The 19,253-nt window shown below is 42.0% G+C and overlaps 1 protein-coding gene across 10 annotated transcripts in view; it reads left to right on the top strand.

The window, feature by feature from the left end:
• The window catches only part of dlg3 (discs, large homolog 3 (Drosophila)), a 73,759-nt gene that overhangs the window by 38,393 nt on the left and 16,113 nt on the right, over positions 1-19,253 (top strand). For 7 of the 10 annotated variants that reach the window (XM_068589344.1, XM_068589290.1, XM_068589274.1 and 4 more), the window contains 9 exons: positions 5,024-5,077; positions 5,562-5,612; positions 6,967-7,091; positions 7,631-7,800; positions 8,104-8,240; positions 9,622-9,767; positions 10,953-11,114; positions 17,446-17,602; positions 18,294-18,396. In XM_068589344.1, the coding sequence (XP_068445445.1) occupies positions 5,024-5,077; positions 5,562-5,612; positions 6,967-7,091; positions 7,631-7,800; positions 8,104-8,240; positions 9,622-9,767; positions 10,953-11,114; positions 17,446-17,602; positions 18,294-18,396 (1,105 nt within the window). Of the gene's footprint in view, positions 1-5,023; positions 5,078-5,561; positions 5,613-6,966; positions 7,092-7,630; positions 7,801-8,103; positions 8,241-9,621; positions 9,768-10,952; positions 11,115-11,927; positions 12,054-17,445; positions 17,603-18,293; positions 18,397-19,253 lie in introns of all 10 variants that reach the window. The other 3 variants (XM_068589298.1, XM_068589336.1, XM_068589363.1) reach the window with 2 other exon arrangements.

Genomic DNA, 19,253 nt, shown 5'->3' with positions numbered 1-19,253 from the left:
GCCAAGGTTCAGTGGGAGTCTCTGTGGCTTTACTGTCCCGAGGGGCTGCAGCCAAGTGAGTGTTGTGTGGTGCAATGCCACCGGGACATGAAGCACGTCCACTGTGATGCTGAGAGACAAGAGACAGACACACAACCTCAACTGATAGAAGAGCAAGATGATAAATTGATGAATAAGAAGCCATTATGAACAGATGGGTGGATGAGACGAAGGAGTGAGAGAAAGAAAGAAAGCACTTCAGCAAGTGAATTTTCTTCTCTCCTGGTGGTTAGCCGGGACTTGTAATGATCTCATGCTGTGGAAGCAGTCTGGACTCATTGTGCGTACGAGCGCTTTGTGTCCAGCATGCTCACTTGCTTCCATGTCTCAGCCTACTTGTATGGGTGTCCATGTAGTGCACAATATATTGTCACCCTGAATGCTGCAGGTGGGCAGAAGTAAAGTACAACTGTCTGTGAAAACAGTTTGATTTAATTGAAAGGACAAATGGAGATTTTATTATAACCGTATACAGAATTATTCTGACAAGTCTCACAAAACAGAGCTGCTTTTACTCTCAAGACAACTCAGTTTACACCAATCTAAAATCAAACATTTACATGCAATCTGTTTCTTGAGGACAAACACTTTTATGGGATTGAAACAAGACAAGTATAAATATTATCCATATCTCATCAAGAATCCAGTTGGAAGGTCACCTTACTCCTTCTCTTTCTGTTTCAGGAACACCTGGTAAAAGCTACATGTATTAGCAATAGCTAGCAAGTCTCCTTTTTATTAAAAAGTGCTGAAAATGAAAGATGCCCATCCGTGGCATCGCTTTCCTTGACCCGGTACATCCACCAGCCCTACCGAACTGAACAGCTGTGACTGCAAAGGCCCGTGGATCGGATGTTATCATCCAGAAAATAAATCAAGAGGCGGATCACATGTTAATACAAATAATCTCAAAGTCTAGTTCAGGTCAAGTGACAGGTCTTCAGAGGCAAATAAGTCTTTCAGGTCTTTGAGTTCTGATCATTATGGTATTTGAACATTTCCCTAAAAAAAGCTGATATTAGTGCTCCTTGTCCTTTCAAGGCAGAGGCCGTGTGGATTAAAATTCCCCACTGTGTGGCCATGTACGGCCTGTCGTTGTCTTCTATATCTTTGGACCACATCTGCAATCTTTTTCTGCCTCATCAATTGAATCTCTTTGAGTAATAAGACCCACATTCACATGCAACCCAGCGAAAGACATTTCCATCCCTTTATATCCTCCATCAATCTGTAAGAGGCTGCGTTTGTCTTCACCTTTGTGATCTTCAACCAAATATTTAAAAAAAACAAAAAACAAGTTAGCGTTCATTCCCTGCCCGTCCTTTGAGGGGCCTTCATAGCGCAGACAGATCTTTCCTCGAGTATGTGTCATAAATGTCAGTGATGGTCAGATTTTACGGTCTTTAAACCGCTGTTTTCCTCTTCTAGGCAGCAGGTTGGTGTAGAAGTAAAATAAATATACTGACAGCCCCAAGGACGGAGGTGTAATCCATCGTAATCCAAGTTACCTGAGTAAATTGCTATAAATGTTAAACAAACTCATGTTGCGATTAATCATGTTGAGATTATCTTCCATTATTCCTTTTTGTTTGCTTGTTATGTGAGATTCAGATAGAGGGATTATGTAGCAATCCCATGCAGGATAATACTGCTGTTTTCCACGACTGATGGGTTTATTGTTTTTCAGATGGACATGGAGGTTCAGTGATCCCATTGAGCGCCATTGGTCCGCTATGATACTTATGATAAGCACCGCTGGCATTATACTGTAACAGGTGTGCTTTGTCACATGTGGCCTCAGTAGTGGATTCAGTCGCTCAGTATGTCAGTCAGCAAGGGACAATAGTAACGATGTATTCCCCTGTGTTGTCCTCAGGCCGCGTTTCATCAGTTCTTGCTGTGTGTGCTGTGTTTCATTCACAACACACTGTCACTAACATGGCTGCTGTGAGCGTTGCACTCAATATTAAACCCTTTGCTGGATTTAGGTTGTGTGTTATGAGTTGGGGTCTAAGATGAAAGGGGGACAAGACAAAAGCGCAAAGCATTCATGGGAAATGTACAAACATAAGCACAGACGCGAGCATCTGTTAGTCCATATGCAGATTACAACGGAGGTCTGACTGTGCTGACTGGGGCAGGGAGGAGGGGAAGGGGGGTTTCGCAGTCACAGCTGTCCAGAGTCATAGCACATCATCACCGAGTGGAGCCGGTCAAATCTACAGCTCCTGTTTATCTGGACAACCTTCATGACTAGGAACTCACTCAATGAGATGGGGGGACAATTGGAGAAATGAAATGACACCTGCACACAGCTTCTGAGGCGATGAATTGTTTTGATTCAAAGATCAGATCTATTTATGAGTTTGTTTCAAGCTTGTGTCTTATGTTGCTGCCAACTTGATTGAAAGCCCTTCAGTGCCTTTTAAATACTGCTCAATAGTATAATCGTTGATGTTTCTGATCGTGTTTGTGTCTTTAAGGGCTGAAAGTAAATTGTTCAGAAAAGTAGATGATGGCAATATGATACTTATGGTTGAATTTGTCAACTATCAAAGACATTCGGTACCATGGAAGCAACCTCTTTAGCATCTCTGGATGTATTAAACCATAACGGGACATTTTGTACTTCACTGGGCAGAACTGTGGTTAGGTATTTTTATATGATCAGTGTAGCTTGACTCGTCTGATTACATTTGCTGTTTTTGCCAAAGACAGACAGCCAGTCCTTTTTATTTTAACCCGAAAAATCTCTTTTAAAATTAATTTATATACGTATATCAGTATTGCAATATAAAATTCTAAATACTATGAATGTTCATAGAGTGCTCATTATATTTATATTTTAGTTGATCATTTATAATGAAATAACCAAATGGGATTCAGCAATTGGGTAATTGGGATATTTTTAAACAAATACCTAAATATCAAGTTATAATATCAAGTTATAAAGTTGGGCTCAAAACAGGAGCACAGAAAATACTTTCAAAATCATTTATAATGAGAATAGAATGAAACAAATTTTTTCTTCATTATATTAAGCTGGAACATTCAAAAAATGCAGGAAAATTAAATCAATAAACTAAAAAGCAGCCTTAATGCCTTTGCAAACAAAACCAAATCAAGAATTGTATTGAATCTTATATCACAAAATCATATTATATTGATTGATTGTCCATCTATTTACATCTAATATTGAACTACAGACAGACAATCTTTCACAGATATCTCTGCAGGTCGATCCATAATAAACAAGCAAAAAGCACAGTAGTGTAGGTAATACATATTAATATTTGCTATGTGATGAATCAGGAAGAACATCGTGATTAGCTCCTTGGACACAAGCTCTATCTGCATACATTAAGACAGAGCTGAGGGGGTGAGATTGGGGGAAGGGAGGGGTAAGATAGGCAGCTAGTGATTTTCTCCTCAGTGTCAGACCTCAGGAAGTGTAATGTCCCCGAGCAGCGGCGTCAGCATCCCGTCACCCACACGGCTCAATCAAATCAATAAAAAGTAGACAGCCAGTGTGTTGAACGAGAAGACGGCCATCAGGCTGCTCCTAAACCTACTGGCATCCCCTCCTTCAGTCTTCTTCTCTGTTTCCAAGGTCTCAGCTTCTTTGATCGCTCTGCAGTCCTTAGATGGAAATAGAAACACCAGGTGGCACAATAGAGCTGAGCTGCAGAGCTAATAGCACTGTGAAATGTAATATGTAGCGCTTGTGTTTGGTTTTAACTGGGTCTTCAAGGCAAAATCTGTTACTGTGCATCGATGTGTGTTCAATAGGTCAGCTGCACTTTACATTTCACCCTTTTCATGTGCCCCAAGAAAGAAAGGAGGAGCAATCGATATTTTCCATAAAGTAGCATTCATGTCACAGAGGGGAGCATCAACAAAACTCTGCTGAAATCTATATTGATAATTCATTGTAGTTGACAACCTTAGTTAGCTGTTAACTAGTTAACTTTAAACATCATTATTTATTGTAATAATTTTTCCTACTCACCATTTGTTTTTTTAAATTGGGACACAAGTCGTAATTATCCAGAACCCAACACAATGTTTTCAGCAACATCTTGTCTTATCCTGTTTTGTTCGAGTGTTGTATAGCAGTTCTGACTCAACAATCCATAATCCAAAAATATAGAAAAGCAGCAAAAGCTAAAATTTTGAGAAGCTGTTTTGCCCCTTCCCATGAGAATTGATTTAATGAGAATAAAACAATAATTTAAGATCAATTGGTTAATTTTTGTAGCATTATTTGCCAGGATAACACATTAATTCCACATTAAACTGATATTTAATGAGTGCAATTGTTTTGTGTTTAATAATTGAGGAACAGATAAGCTTGTAAAATATAAGACAAAAAAAATCGCCAGGTCAACATTTTTAAATGGTTTGTTTCGTTTGAACAACGCTTCAAACAGAAACTGTATTCAATTTACATTTGTATTCATTAAAGAACAGTGTGACATTTGAGAAACAGGAACCAATAAATGTATACCTGCTTAATGAACGGCTTAAACAATAAATTCATTATCAACATTTTTGATAATTAATTCTGTGTTATATCAGCTAATCATTTCAGCATTACACATATATAATAAACAAAATTATAGAATAAAAAGGGATAAACATCTCGTCCCAACGGCTGGACCCGCAAGACGGTTTCTTTTTTTACGAGATGATTGCAGGACGTCCGGCTGTGGCGGTTAATAAGCAGCGGACTCTCTGCCCCAGTCCTCATTCTCAGTCCTCACACCTTTCCAACATCCGCACACACACACACACACACACACACACACACACACACACACACACACACACACACACACACACAGTCTCATCCCCAAAGAGATCCACTGACTGTTCCCATGGCATCCGTTTACGTAGCTCCCAAGTGATAGTGTGTGTACCGCATTACGTCTGTGTGCTGCCAGCCTCACACACTGAGATAATGTGTATCTCTTCATATTCACAGGCCAACCCTCCCCCCATCATCGTCAACGCAGACTCACTAGATGCAGGCCCTTATGTAAGTATCTGTTCTCTCTCTCTCTGTACAGTATATATCTCCCTCATTCACACTCCCTCTGTGTGTGCGTGTGTGCGTGTGCGTGTGTGTGTGCGTGTGTGTGTGCGTGTGTGTGTGTGTGTGTGTGTGTGTGTGTGTGTGTGTGTGTGTGTGTGTGTGTGTGGATGAAAAGGCCTCCTCCTGGTAGCAACATGCTGTTTGCCATGTGGACCAACATCCATTATTCTTTTGACCCAGCCGGTTTGTGGTGAATGTGCATTCCGCAGTTGCACATTTAGTGTCACATTGCATGTGCACTTTAAAAGAGAACAAAACTGTTGATGGAAACAAACCCGAAATGTGTGGGGGTATTTTAGTTAGTAAAACAGTCTGGTGAATGTATCTGTATATTTTCTGAAATTTAGATGAAACGTTTGCTTGCATCTCTTTTTAATTCAGCCTCTGTGATGTAACTAACCACTATGCTTTTTTTTTATTTTAACAGGTAAATGGCAGTGATGGGATGTACAAATATGAAGAAATCATTCTGGAGAGGGTGAGATTTACCAGTTGTTTCTTACATTTCCTTCCACACTTTACACATTCCTCTTTAGTGCGTCGTCTGCATGATGGAGAGATTTCTCCCCACTAGGTGGTAGTAAGCAGCTCATTCTTCACACTGTGAGTTGAAAGAACATAAAAAACAAAGAAAGATCCTAATTACTGTACTTTATGAGAATCCTATGTGTTACTGCGTGTTAGTGAAGTTGTAGCTGTTACATCACGGCAGAAAGAAATGTCTCATGTGAGTATGAGCACAGAATAACGCCAGCGAGGCATATCTTTACATAATCCTGATGCACATGTCATCAGCAGACAGCAGAAATGTAAAGTGCTCTCCTGTTCAATTGTTGAGCACTTGTCGGCGGCGATTTAGCTTGTAGTGGCAGAGCTTTATGTTTCTACTCTCATTGCTCAGCCCACATATAGATGCACCTCCGATCCCACCACAGATGCACACCATCTCTCTGGCCCTTCCACTCTTAAGTGGCATTTCTGCATGCGGAAAGCTTAAATAAGCTATGCAAAGTCACACATTAAAAGCTCTGTGGGTGTGTAACATTTGGTGGTAAGGCCCAGTGTACTCCTCTCAGCTCCAGAGCAGCACACTGGGAGGCCTCAGCCTCCCTCTGTCCTAATTTGTTGTGACTGTTGGTCATTAATTATAGAAAATAATAAAGTGAAGTCTTTTCTCAGCTGTCTTGTTTGCTGCCTGTCTCTGTGGCCACGGCTGTCAGATGCAGCAGTGCGCTTCGACCCACTGGATCCAAAGGGGTTCTCTGTCATTTCAGGGACAGGAGTGACGGGAAGTGGTAGCGTCTTATCTCTTGCAGAGAGCGAGAAGCATCATCTCTATTGCATGATACAGAGCGTATCATGCAATAGAAATGATGCTTCTCGGCTCATCTTTACTTTAGATCATAAATCAACCTTTCTGTGAACACAGGGAATTTCTAACACTGATGCATCTATGTGGGTTGATGGAATAACTGTGACATTTTGAATGGAGGGCCCTGTACTAATGAAAAACGTCATTATCATTTGTTACATGCAAGGACACACACACACACACACACGCACACACACACACGTTACCGTGAAAATGGACTTCAGAAGTGCCTGGTGAAATCCCTGGAGCAGAATGCATTGATCACGTGTTCTTCTGAGGTACCAATACACTTAAGAGCCACATTACACTGACCCTGAGCCCACATGGGTTCATCACTTACAGCTGTGTGTGTGTGTGTGTGTGTGTGTGTGTGTGTGTGTGTGTGTGTGTGTGTGTGTGTGTGTGTGTGTGTGTCGTTTATGGGAACCCACTGAAAATGGCAATCATAACCTGTTTGCAGGGGAACTCTGGCCTGGGCTTCAGCATTGCTGGAGGAATAGACAATCCCCACATTCCTGATGATCCGGGGATCTTCATCACCAAGATTATTCCTGGAGGAGCAGCTGCTATGGATGGAAGGCTGGGGTAAGTTTTCCTCTTGTGCACTTAAAAATGCTTCACAAATATCTGACAAGCAGCTAATACGATAAAGAAACAACAGAAAAGACAAAAGCAATTTGATAATTTGAGACCAATGTACGCAAGACAATAACATCATAATTAAAAAAAAGTAGTAAAATAGATTAAAAGCTATAATAACAGTAATAGTAGTAAAACAGTGTGAAATACAATATAGACTGGATGTCACCCTTCATCCTCACCTCGTTCCTCTTCCTCTTCTCTTTCGAGCACCTCTGCACCTTCTGTCCTCTCTCTACTCTAACCTCACTAGTCTCTTCTATAAAGCTCACCCCCTCCATGTCCTGCCAGGCAGTGCTGTGTGGGAGGCAGAGTCTCTTCAGTCCTCAGCCCCCAGGCTCTATGTCTCTCCTCAGAGTTATGATTCACTGAAAAACCAAAGCCTGAAACATGCAAAAGTTATGATATGATTTTTTTTATGTGCATCGGCCAACTGACAGGGTGATGTGTGCGATATACGTATAGTAAATGGTTTGCCTCCGCAGGGTGAATGACTGCGTGCTACGTGTAAACGATGTGGACGTGTCTGAGGTGGTTCACAGTCGGGCGGTGGAAGCCCTGAAGGAGGCGGGGCCAGTGGTGCGGCTGCTGGTCCGACGGAGGCAGGCACCACCCGAGACGATTCTGGAAGTGAACCTGCTGAAAGGGCCCAAAGGTCAGAGGCACATCCCTGTTATCACACACTAAGATAGATAAATGTTCCTTGCCACGCAAGCTTGTCACAATAATGCTGAAGGATCACTACACTGTTTTGAGATGAATGAAAGTTACATCTGTTGGAGTAGGTGGGATGTTAGTTGACTTTTAGGAGATTATGGGCATTCTATTTGGAAACTCAGACAAAGTATTCAGTAGAGAGGAAGACAATCTTGACATGAACTACATCTAAAAATGGATTAAATCAGAGGTGATTCTATGTATACCTATAGTTGTATCTGACTGTGTATTACTCAACCAGGGCTTGGATTCAGCATCGCTGGAGGGATCGGCAACCAGCATATCCCAGGAGACAACAGCATCTATATTACCAAGATCATAGAAGGAGGAGCTGCCCAAAAAGATGGACGGCTGCAGACCGGAGACCGCCTGCTTGCTGTACGAGCCTCCCTCTGACTCAGTCACATATTGAGTATTTAAATCAAAGAGAACTTATTTTAGATGCTGTAGTTCACTGGAGAGTTGTTATTTCTACTTATTGCAAACATCTATTGGTTTAACTTGGACAGTATGTGCTTTATGTAGATGACTGAATGGTTATCGAACATAAGTACACCACATCCCCCCCTCCCATCCTGTCACACAATTCATGAAAAGTCATGAATTCAAATCCATTCATGGCTTTGTGTACGATCGATAACATACCATTTGGGCCATGTAATGGGACAAATAGGGAGAAATATTACATTGGTTTAAGGCTGCATTACTGAGCTTTCATTAATACAATATGCATTTACAGAGATGTTGCTTTACTGAAGATTTTACAGCATTAAAATATAAATACAAAACCAATCAAACATTTTTAAACTATATATTTTCGGAAATGTTACATTTTCTTAGAGGTGTTTATGACTTCTTATTCCTATATTGGAAATGACTTGCATGTGATATGGCAAACCCTTTGTCCTAAATAAGGTAGCATACTTTTTTTAACATGCTGTGTTTTGGCTTGACCTTGCCAGCGGTCTAAAATCTAATTCCTACAGTTGCATAAGATACGTTTTGCAAACGGCTATGAGTAAGTAAAAGTAAATAAACAATTGAAATAAACTCTCAAAATGATAATGCCTTTAAGAACTTGACAGTTGATAAAATATTAGGAAGATAATAATAAAATACAATCGCATCATTGTGGCAGTGAAATTTAAATTCAAGACAGAAACAGCAAGCTGTTGCTCCTCTAAGAAATATTTGTTGGGTCTTACTTTATTAAAGGGCATATAGATACTGGAAAGATCAAAGAGAGATGTGTATCAGTCCTACTGTCAACAACATGGAGACTTGTCACTTGTGAATGTATATTGTATATTATCACTATATTACCACTATACTTATTAAAGTAATCAAGATTTGCACCAATATCAAATTTCAATCATTTCTCAGTTCACACAAACTGTAATCTGAGTTACTTACAAAGAGCACATTGCTTAATATAATATATGAGGTGTTCAGAAACTTTTGACTGACAGTACATTTCCATGGAATGTTTTCTTAAAAGACAAAATGCAGAAATTCAGAGCATCTTGAGAACCTCTACCTACTGCTTTTGACCTCTGTTAACGCTGCGCAGCACACCAAGCTTTCACTCTGCTGCTAAAATGTACTGAAGTCCCATAATACCTCCAAGCTGTGATTCATTATTGTGTTGGCTGGTGTGATTGCTGTTGTGATGCGTGATGTTGTCACAGTACAGCAAAGACACTAGGTGTTCCAAGTGTTGATTTTCCTCTTCTCTTTTCACGACAATCATCACATTCAGGTGAACAACATCGTGCTACAGGACGTGCGTCATGAGGAGGCTGTGGCTGCGCTGAAGAACACCTCCGATATGGTTTACCTCAAGGTGGCCAAGCCGGGACCTGTGCACCTCAACGACATGTACGCGCCTCCGGACTACTCCAGCAGTACGTATCTACCTCTTCTCGTTGCTGGTCATGGTGGGAACACAGTTTACACACACTCCGAGGCACAAAGCACATTCTATACTCACCTGAGCAGCCAGCTCCAAAACAAGAGCAGGTTAATTTATGTAAACTGTCTGAAGGAAGGTTAGGGGGGATTTAGAAATCAAGGTCTGTGTGAGAGTGTTTTACACAGGGAATCATCTTTTTATCTTTGTCAAAGATTTTAGTGTTGTATTACTGTTCTCTCCCAAAACTGCTATGCCCAGACACCCACATAGTGAACGTAGTGAATACACAAACACACACGCACACACACACACACACATAATTCTACCCATAGCAACAACAAGCGCAGTTCTCTGCCTCCCACTGAGTGTGGATGGTTTCTCACATCCCACCTGCTCATGAGAGCCCACGATCTTGAGCTGCAGCTTCTCAAATCTTCTTCTTTTTTTATGTTCTAAATATTCGCAGTTAGGGTTTGCAGGGTTTAAGCACACCCTTAATGCAGACTTGACCCCGCTCCAACAGCATAATCCATGGTCAGGTGATTTGGATTTGAAATGCTTGTTTTATCATGCTCAGCTGGATCCATCAAGAATGAAAAATCAGAGAAAAGAGTGTTTTATGCCTGTGATGTGTCTTTGACATGCACGCACCAGTACTTCTCCAACTTTTCTCAAAGAAAACCCCACTTTTTCCTCTTAGTTGAGAAGAGAATTGATAGATTCAAACAGGTCTAGATTACTAAAACATCTCTGTTCATACTGCACATTAGTCGGTGCCGGTTGTCTGTTGTGTAATGATAAGCACAGATGGAGAACAGATACGAGACATGATACGTGTATAAAAAGCCAATTTCCTAAATGTCATTTGAATTCTAGTTTCATACAACATGGGTCCTACTTTGTAGTTTTGGCCACCATTCAGGAATATTGCGAATAATAATAATTGTAAAGATCCAGGAACGTGAAAACATTGCTAAAAAGAAGGGTAAAAAACACAAGCAAACAATGACAAAACAAAACAAAGACAAATTCATGCATTTGTTTGTTTTTTATTTTCTTTCCCTCCAAATAGTGGTTTAAATCTGGCTAAGCTGTTGCCTCATTTACAGTTTGTCTGCATCTTCTGCTTCATTGCTTTTGTGTCTGTGTTGTAATCATTTTCTTTTTCCTCCTACTGGCATGGCCCTTCCTCCAGCATTCCCCACCATGGTGGACAACCACGTCGGCCACAACTATATGGCGGCCATGGAGCCCAAGCCAGTGTACCCGCCGCCCCAGGTGACCCCGTCCAGGTACTCGCCAGTTCCCCGCCACATGCTGGGGGAGGAAGACTTCACGAGGTATGTTCCAGACCGGCTCCTTCATGATTGACTTGCTCTCATACTATACACTCATACAGGCTCTGTGAGCGTCAATGAGAATAATTGCTTGTGGAAATCAACTAAAGTTGTTTTGCTGTTGTCGTAGTAAGTGAAGACTAATTCCTGTGGAGCTAAATTGTGTAAGATTAAATGGCTCAGTCTTTGAATCAATCCTTTTTTCATCATTCATCATTTCTTTGCCTCCATTTTGTTGCAGTTTTAAAGGTGTGGTTCATGGTGTGGTTTATTTGAACAATATGGCTACATACAGCAATTTAAATTGTTCTTATGAAGTATTTAATGAAGCAAATAATGCTTTGTTTCAGATTTTGTCAGCTCTTCAGGGCCCTGCTGGTGCATACTGTATTATAGCTTGATAGTGTGTGGTGGCTGTGTGCTGACCAAATACTTTGCAGAGAGGCCTCTTGTCACTTCTTGTACTTGTTATGACTGTGTTTTAACCTTTGATCTCATATCCAAGATCAAAAGTAGCATTCATAGAGGCTTGATTGGAGTGCCCCACAAGGCCTTGAGTCATCTTAACCCACAGCTCGGGGGGGAGAGAAGGCTGTATTCTCTCTGTGTGTGCGTGATTGCATGCAGGCGTTTATGAGTGTCTGTTTGCTGTGGAGTGAATGTGTTACTGGATGAGTGTCCGTTGTGTGGCCCTGTAATGTCCTTGTACAAGCTGTCTACATGACTTGTATGTGCATTTGTCGCATCTTTGTTGGTATGTGTGCTTTATTTGTGTCCTGCACTTGTCCCGTTCACTGTGATTCCTGTACCCCACAGCAGGGCTGAACCTATTTACAGTGTCATCCACAAACCTGGGGACATCAAGGTGCCCCAGGCCCTCTACAGAGGCTTCTGTCCTTCCCCTGCTCCCTTGTGCCAAGGTCCACTCCCCTTCTCTGGCAGGTACTAACCTAGTCCATCACGCCTCGCTTAGCTAACCCTCCTCTATATAGATGAGCACCCGGAGCCGGCATTCGACAGGAGTAGGGCCAAAGAGAGACCATGACCTCACTAGTGGTATGTTTTGCCACACAAGCATAAGAAATAGACAGAGAGGAGAAAGACAGAACATTTGTTCTTTTAGCTTTCTGTGTCTCTGTGTTTGCATGTTTGTATGTTTTCCCACCTCACGTTTTTGCTGCTTCGTATGCTGTTACGGCAAGTATGTTGCTGCTTTTTTTATGTTTGGATGAAACATTCAGTTTTTGACTTATATCCCACTTACATGAATTGAATCTGGAAAACAAAACACTGTAAAAGCAAATTGACTGTAGAGCTGAAACATTTTAGAATACATTTGCTTATTATTTCTTGCCCTTTGTGTGTGTTTTTTTTAATTTTTTATATATACTTTTTTCAATATTTTTAAAGATCTGCCCTGTAGTTGTTATGTGTCCATCAATTTACGCCTAATCTGCTAATATCTATAAATTTAAAACAATAGAGCCCTGTTTATCGCAGTTTAAAATGGAGTCGTACCTGCTCCTCACAAACACATCTCTACGGGAGTGCAGCCGAAAGGGCTTCACGCTCACACAAGCTGCTCAATTCCATCTGTCAGGAGGCATCGACAAAACTAAGCCTCCATCTCGGGCCAAGCTACTTTCACTGGTAGTTACTGCTGGGGACAATAATATACATGATATTTATGGCAATGTGTTTGGCATTACCAAATGGGCAAAAGACCTCCTGTTTGTTGATTTAGTTTAGCTTATTTGTTTATCATATTTATTAAATTACATCCACACTTTTGTGCTTTATTGTGCTTTACCTCATGAATGAATGCCCTGGTGTTTCTGTGTGTGAACCATTGCTTTTGTGTAGTGTGTTTGTTTTGAAAGTAGCTTATACTGTGTGCCATTTATGCAATTTCTTTTGCCAATACGTGTTTTCCTGTCTGTGTGTGTGTGTGTGTGTGTGTGTGTGTGTGTGTGTGTGTGTGTGTGTGTGTGTAGGTGTGTGTGTAGGTGTGTGTGTAGGTGTGTGTGCGTGTGATAGAGAGAAAAGGACAGATTACGGTGTTGCTGATTGGCTGTAACTAAAAGCAGGCTGATGTGGACAGTACGGGATGATAGGGGGGCTGACTGGAGCCACCCAACACAAATATTCATTGGAATATTTTGCCTGCTGCTCTAAGTATGTCAATATAAACACCAAGCCTGGCTGTTACGATAGATGTAATGGGGGAGTAAGAGCCTGATCTGTTCGGGCCAGTGGACCAGTAGCAGCAGACAGTCCTGCAGCTGTCATGATGCATCTGCACACTGGGAAAACCAGGCCATGCACTCAGGTCTTACCCCTCTCATCGCCGATGCTGCCAGCACCAATCACACACACATACTGTACACTGAGACATTTGCACATTTGCTCCTAACACGCTGACACATAGGCGCACACATGCAGACAAACTTACTTTATGTGCAATGCACAATTATGACGCAGACACATACCTATGGGTATACATCCTGCACACCAGACAGCTAGTAAATCAGCGGTGCAAAATAAAATGACCTACATACTGTGATCATGCGTGTACCTATTTGTCCCTAGTGGGTTTGCGTGTCATGTCCGCTGCAAAATCAGAAAAGAATGTCTGGGAGGACATCTTGGCCGACAACCAACTTGATCCCAATCACAGCAGATGAGCATCCAACTCCATCACACTGACAGACAGATAGCAGACACCTCCTTCCAGCTCCAGCAGCTTCCCCATTGGCTCCAACTGGGAGGGGTTATTTTAAATGGATGCTGTAGTAAGCACAGGCGTCCACAGAAATGGAGCAGGCTGGTTGTGAGGAATGAGTCAGAGCTTGTACCGGCCCTCTGCCCATCTGCACATCCCCCTCAGTGGTGTCATCACAGACACATCCTCCCCCTTCTCCATCTGATATTACCCCCTTCTTCTGGGGATATGTCAGTACTGTACGTCCTTGTTTCTGTCCACGTCACGAGAGATAAAACCTCTGCGTTTAAATATGCATGTTGGGTGTAAACATACTTGTGTGCAGTGGTGACAGTGTGCACAATCCCTGAAAAAGCAGCTCCCCTTTGCTGGTCCTATCAGGGCTGCAGTTGTAGATATACACAACAATGCTTTTAGTTAGGCTGCTTTGTTCGGGCATAGCTTACGTAAATATATAAGCCTGTGGACTGCAGCAGCAGGTGAGGGAATCTTAACATAACTTTGTGTGTCTTTATGCAGACACACAAAAAAAAACCTTGGATTCAGTCATCAATAACGAGGAAGTATTTTTAGAACCTGCAAAAGCAAAAAGGGGAGTTTTAAATAAATGAAATAACAGCAGATTCAGCAGAGTACTTGTCTTAGGTGTTAATCTTTCATCGCTCCATTTTATTCTTACTCACACTGAGAGGCATGATATATCTTAAACTGTCTATCACCTTAGCAGTGAATATTTTTCCCCCATGTCAAAATGAGAAGAAAATAGCAGGCCATGAAGAGGCGCCAGCCGCAGAAAATACATGGGTGAAATCTAAGCAGTGAAAAGGAAGATGGAGACAAAGCATGATTTTCATTTTATCAGTACGCGCTTCTATTCATAAGCTGATGTGGTCCATTCCGGGGAAAGGGAGAGATAAAGTGCCACAAGAGGTAGTGCCTGTCTGTGGAAAATGGCGTCCATCTGCAGTGTCCACCATTAATCAGCCAAGCAGAGCCAATTACTGGGCTGAGTCCAGGGCAGCATGACCCGTTGAACCCCGTAGCCCAGATATCCATTCACAGCTTTAGGATTGAGCTGCAACCAACCCTGAAGCCGACAGGGGAAAAATAACGCTGAGGGCGGGGGGGGCTGGTTGAATTAGAGAAAATAGTCGCAGGAGAAATGGCTGTGTAGAGAGAAAAGGTTTTTACCGCTCTGTTTACATTCCTAGCATGGATGAAAAGGCAAAGAGGGGGAAGGGAGGGGAGGCAGGTCTTGTGATAAAAAAGGGAGGACTTCATCTCTGCATTTCAAACTGTAGGTATTCACTCCCATTTTCCATGAGAATGGCCAGTCGATTCACATCCTATGGACAAACAGTGTCTGCAGAAACACACTCCTGCATACTGCACTGGCTGTAAGATAATAGAAGGTTGCTGGCCTGATGTGCTCCAATATTCCACAGTAGTCTGCACATTATTTTCCTGTGAGCCGCCGCGTGCAGCCAGGTCACAGAATACGGCACCGCCAAATCAAACACCCGAAAGTCAGTTCATGAGCTCCTCAGTTTGTTGACACTGACAAATTAGCAAGGAGCTTCTGGGAATCTGTCTCCAAGGGACCAGGGCTGATGGACAGGAATGCTCGTGTGCTGTACCAGAGGGGGCCAAAGCAGCATCAGAGCAGAGACGAGGGGACGGCATGTTGTGAAAGGGGATCAAACTTGGATAACCAGTTCGACACAGTCCTGATGCTCTTGATGTAACGCAGTCCTGGTTTTTCAAGATATGAGTGAGGGGGGACTTTTGGCCTCTTCTCTTCGAATGGAACGAAGATTATTTCATTGGGAGCGTTAGGGTTAAATGTTTTTGTCTTGCCTTCCTGGTGATGATGAGGAGAAAGTGTTTGTGACAGCCTAAAGAGGGGCTGCTTTCCATCACACCACACAAGGATGAGATAGGAAACACCAAGAGCTTCTAAAATTGTGGCCCCTCTCTCAGTGGAGGGCCAGACAGGGAGAAGGAAGTAAGGGCGATGGGCCATAGCCACCATGTTCACAGTCAACATCTCATCTTCCATGTTGCTGGTGAGGAGCCTGCCTGAACGCACTGTTAGGAAATGCTCTTTCCGAAGCAAGCACCATTTCCGGATCCTAAGGTAACCATGGAGATCTGTGTGCCTCGTCGAGATGGGATGAAAAGCTCACGATGGAAAGCAAGGTTATTTTAAGCTTGACTGGTTTGAAGGCAAGTCAGTTGTTTTAGCATATTTCAAGGCATTTGCCACTTGTCTTATTTATTTTTTCTAGCTTTTCATCTTGTATACAAAAAAGATCTAAAAGGCTTTCCAAAAAAAAAAAACCGGAATGTTTGAAGCTTTGTCAGTCCGATCAGATTGAATCTGTCCCTGATTCTGCTTTATAAATCCTGCAAACCAGATTCACTATGTTGCTTTTGTTCTTATCTAGTGTTTTTTTCAAAATATCATCTGCATCTAAGCGCAGTTACTTTCAAATGAACGCACTTTAACAGCTGGTGTAAACTTACTGAAGTCTTTTTGGAGGGTTTACTATTTAGGGCTTTCCAATGCTTTTAATTTATTTTAGTGGAGTAATCAACACTTTTAGTTTTTCCAGTCAGTAAAGGGTATGATTCTGAAAGTCTGGAATGCTGCCTCAGCGGCCGTCAATGGGAAAATGATCTTAAAAGCAAAGTTAGAGCACAGCCACTAGGGATTCAGTTGGAATTGTTCCTGTACACTGCAGACTGAGTACTGCAAGAAAAGACCACTAATGGGAACCATGCAGTGTTTTCTGTTAGAGTGGAAACTGTGTGTGTGTCTCTATGTGTGCGTATGCCTACGTACGTGAGTGCATGTAGGTTTATGTGTGCATTTCTAAATAAAGTGAGTGTGTGTGTGTGCGTGCAGCCAACGCTGGGCTTCCTAGAGTGTGTGTTTGCACGTGTGTGAAGTGTGTTCTCTGAGGGCTTTTGCTAGACCATTGCAGCGGTTTGGCCTCTCTCGCATCTTAAAACTTGCAGTCTGAAGGATGAGTCATAGTGGCTAAAGCTAAAGCAGAGTGGGTCTGTCGAGCAGGAGGTGGCTCATTGTGTCTGCGCACATTAATATGAGTGGGTGTTTAAATGTGTACACGTGTGCACATTTCCATGAGATTGCCCTGCAAAGCAGAAAGTTCTATCAGATGATATGCATTTGGATCAATCGTGCTGCTGCTTGTTTTATTGCCTTCAGTGTATCTATTGCAAAACTCTTTGCAGTGTTGTCAATGTAATCCACATTAACCATGTTAGCATTGTGATTATTATACGATTACTACATTGTTAATCATTGTGTTGTACTTGTTAGTGGTCCTGTAGATTCATCATTTAAATGTTCTATCTAAAGCACTCACTTTTAAATATATGCAGAGTGTATCTACAAAAAGATCTGCAGGCCTACGCCTCGCAGCCCTCGACATTTTGGGATAATCACAATATAAGATGGCTGGTGCCTCTGAATACGCCTTTCTTGGTGCTGTTCCTGTTTCCATTTTGTCATATCTCTCTATCTGCCCATCTCTTCTATGCTCTCTGTCCTGCAATTCACCCTGACGCTGTCGCTCTGTTTGGTAGGGAGCCAAGGAAGGTGTTGCTGCACAAGGGCTCTACAGGCCTGGGCTTCAACATCGTTGGCGGGGAGGATGGAGAAGGTATCTTCGTCTCCTTCATCCTTGCAGGGGGACCGGCTGACCTGAGCGGCGAGCTAAGGAGGGGCGACCGGATTCTCTCGGTCAGTATCTTAACCTCAAGCTTTCTGTTTGCCCACACATCAACGACTGTAACACTATTTAGGCAGTTCAGCCAACTCCCATTGTCAGAGTAATGATCACAGAATTATAGCCTCGTGTTTAGAAAACCATCTGCCCTGCTGGAATGTCCTTGAACATAACAACTCAGGGAGCTGAGCTGTGCTCCGCAAGGCAAGAGAATTATGTCAATCAATAAAGTATTGATTGAATTACATATTTATATCCCTTGACTAATATTTCATAACTCTTAACCTTTTCAGAACCCAATGTTGTTTTAAATGTGTTTTATTTTAAAGCTGCTTGTGTTCTGAAAATCCACTGTGGCACATTTTATTAAAATTAAGTCATTCAAGTTGTTCTAAGCGTGAATAAATGTGTTGTACTGCAACACTGACTGTGTGTGATTGTGAGAGTTATTCAAAATGAGTATTCTTGTGTGTCAGAAAGTCATATAATTTTTAACCAAATGTATAATTTGGTCATATTTATTGAGGGCAGACCTTATTATCTCCACAAACTGGAATTAAGCTGTCCAGTTTGAGGATAACTCTGATCCATTCAGCTAGACTTGTTTCTAGTTCAAACCTACACAATTAGACAAGCCGCACACCTTTAGGATCAAGACTGGGTTTTCTTGCTTAAAGGCTTTGTTGTCTGCCTGGTTTCATACAGGTGAATGGAGTCAACCTAAGGAATGCCACACATGAGCAGGCGGCTGCAGCACTGAAGAGAGCTGGACAGACTGTCACCATCATAGCTCAGTACAGGCCTGAAGGTGAGGCCATGCTGTATCATATCACACATTAATACTACATGGTATTGTGCCAAAATTTGTCTTGAACGCAGTTTTGATGGGCGATATTGGAAGGGGTTATTGTCAAACTACCAAAAGTATTCCGAGTCAGATTAGCCTGTTAGGATTGTTTGCTATGAAATGACCACCATCTATTGCCATGTGTGTAATGTCGCCTCCAAGTTCCAACCTGTACTTATATGCTTAAATAATACTCAATTTATTTTAGTTTGTGGTAATTTCATTCAACACAATTTGATTTGAATGTGAGCAAAATATGAACTAACAATATTACGGTTCTTCGACTGAATGACATACAGTGACCCTGGTCTACAGTTGCCCTCTTTGCCTGGTTGGTAATCCAGTCTTAATATTGTGGCGTATTAAAGAGACAGCTATGAGTCATGACAGTATGCTGATGTGATCAAAATCTGGAGGGAAGTTAGGTAGCTTTCTATGGTCTGAGAAAATTACCTAGATGATGTCATCAGGGTTATTGCTTGGGCAGTCAAATGAGAACATCGACAGCACTCTTCCCTCTGTACAGTAAATATTTAAGCTGCTGCAGCTCTATGCAACTTAACATTGACAACAAGATTCCAGCACATTGTCTGCACATAACACCCTGTAAAACCAGACACGTACGAATTAAACAAACAATATAGCGTGTGTTAAATGTAGAGTCACTGGCAGGACGATTGTTGTAGTCTTTGGGCAGAGGCAGACGAGCTGTTTCCACTTGTTTTCAGTTATTGTGCTAAGCTAAGCGACTCGGCTGCGGAAACAATCCTCTCTCACTCTCGGACATTGAGCAAATACCAGTATCCCTTTAAAACATG

Source organism: Clinocottus analis, unplaced genomic scaffold, assembly GCF_023055335.1.
Source record: "Clinocottus analis isolate CAN_PGR_092001 unplaced genomic scaffold, fCliAna1.0.p SCAF_10, whole genome shotgun sequence".
Lineage (NCBI taxonomy): Eukaryota > Metazoa > Chordata > Actinopteri > Perciformes > Cottidae > Clinocottus > Clinocottus analis.
The sequence above is the reverse complement of the archived record's forward strand: the minus strand, read 5'-3'. Positions and strand labels throughout refer to the sequence as shown.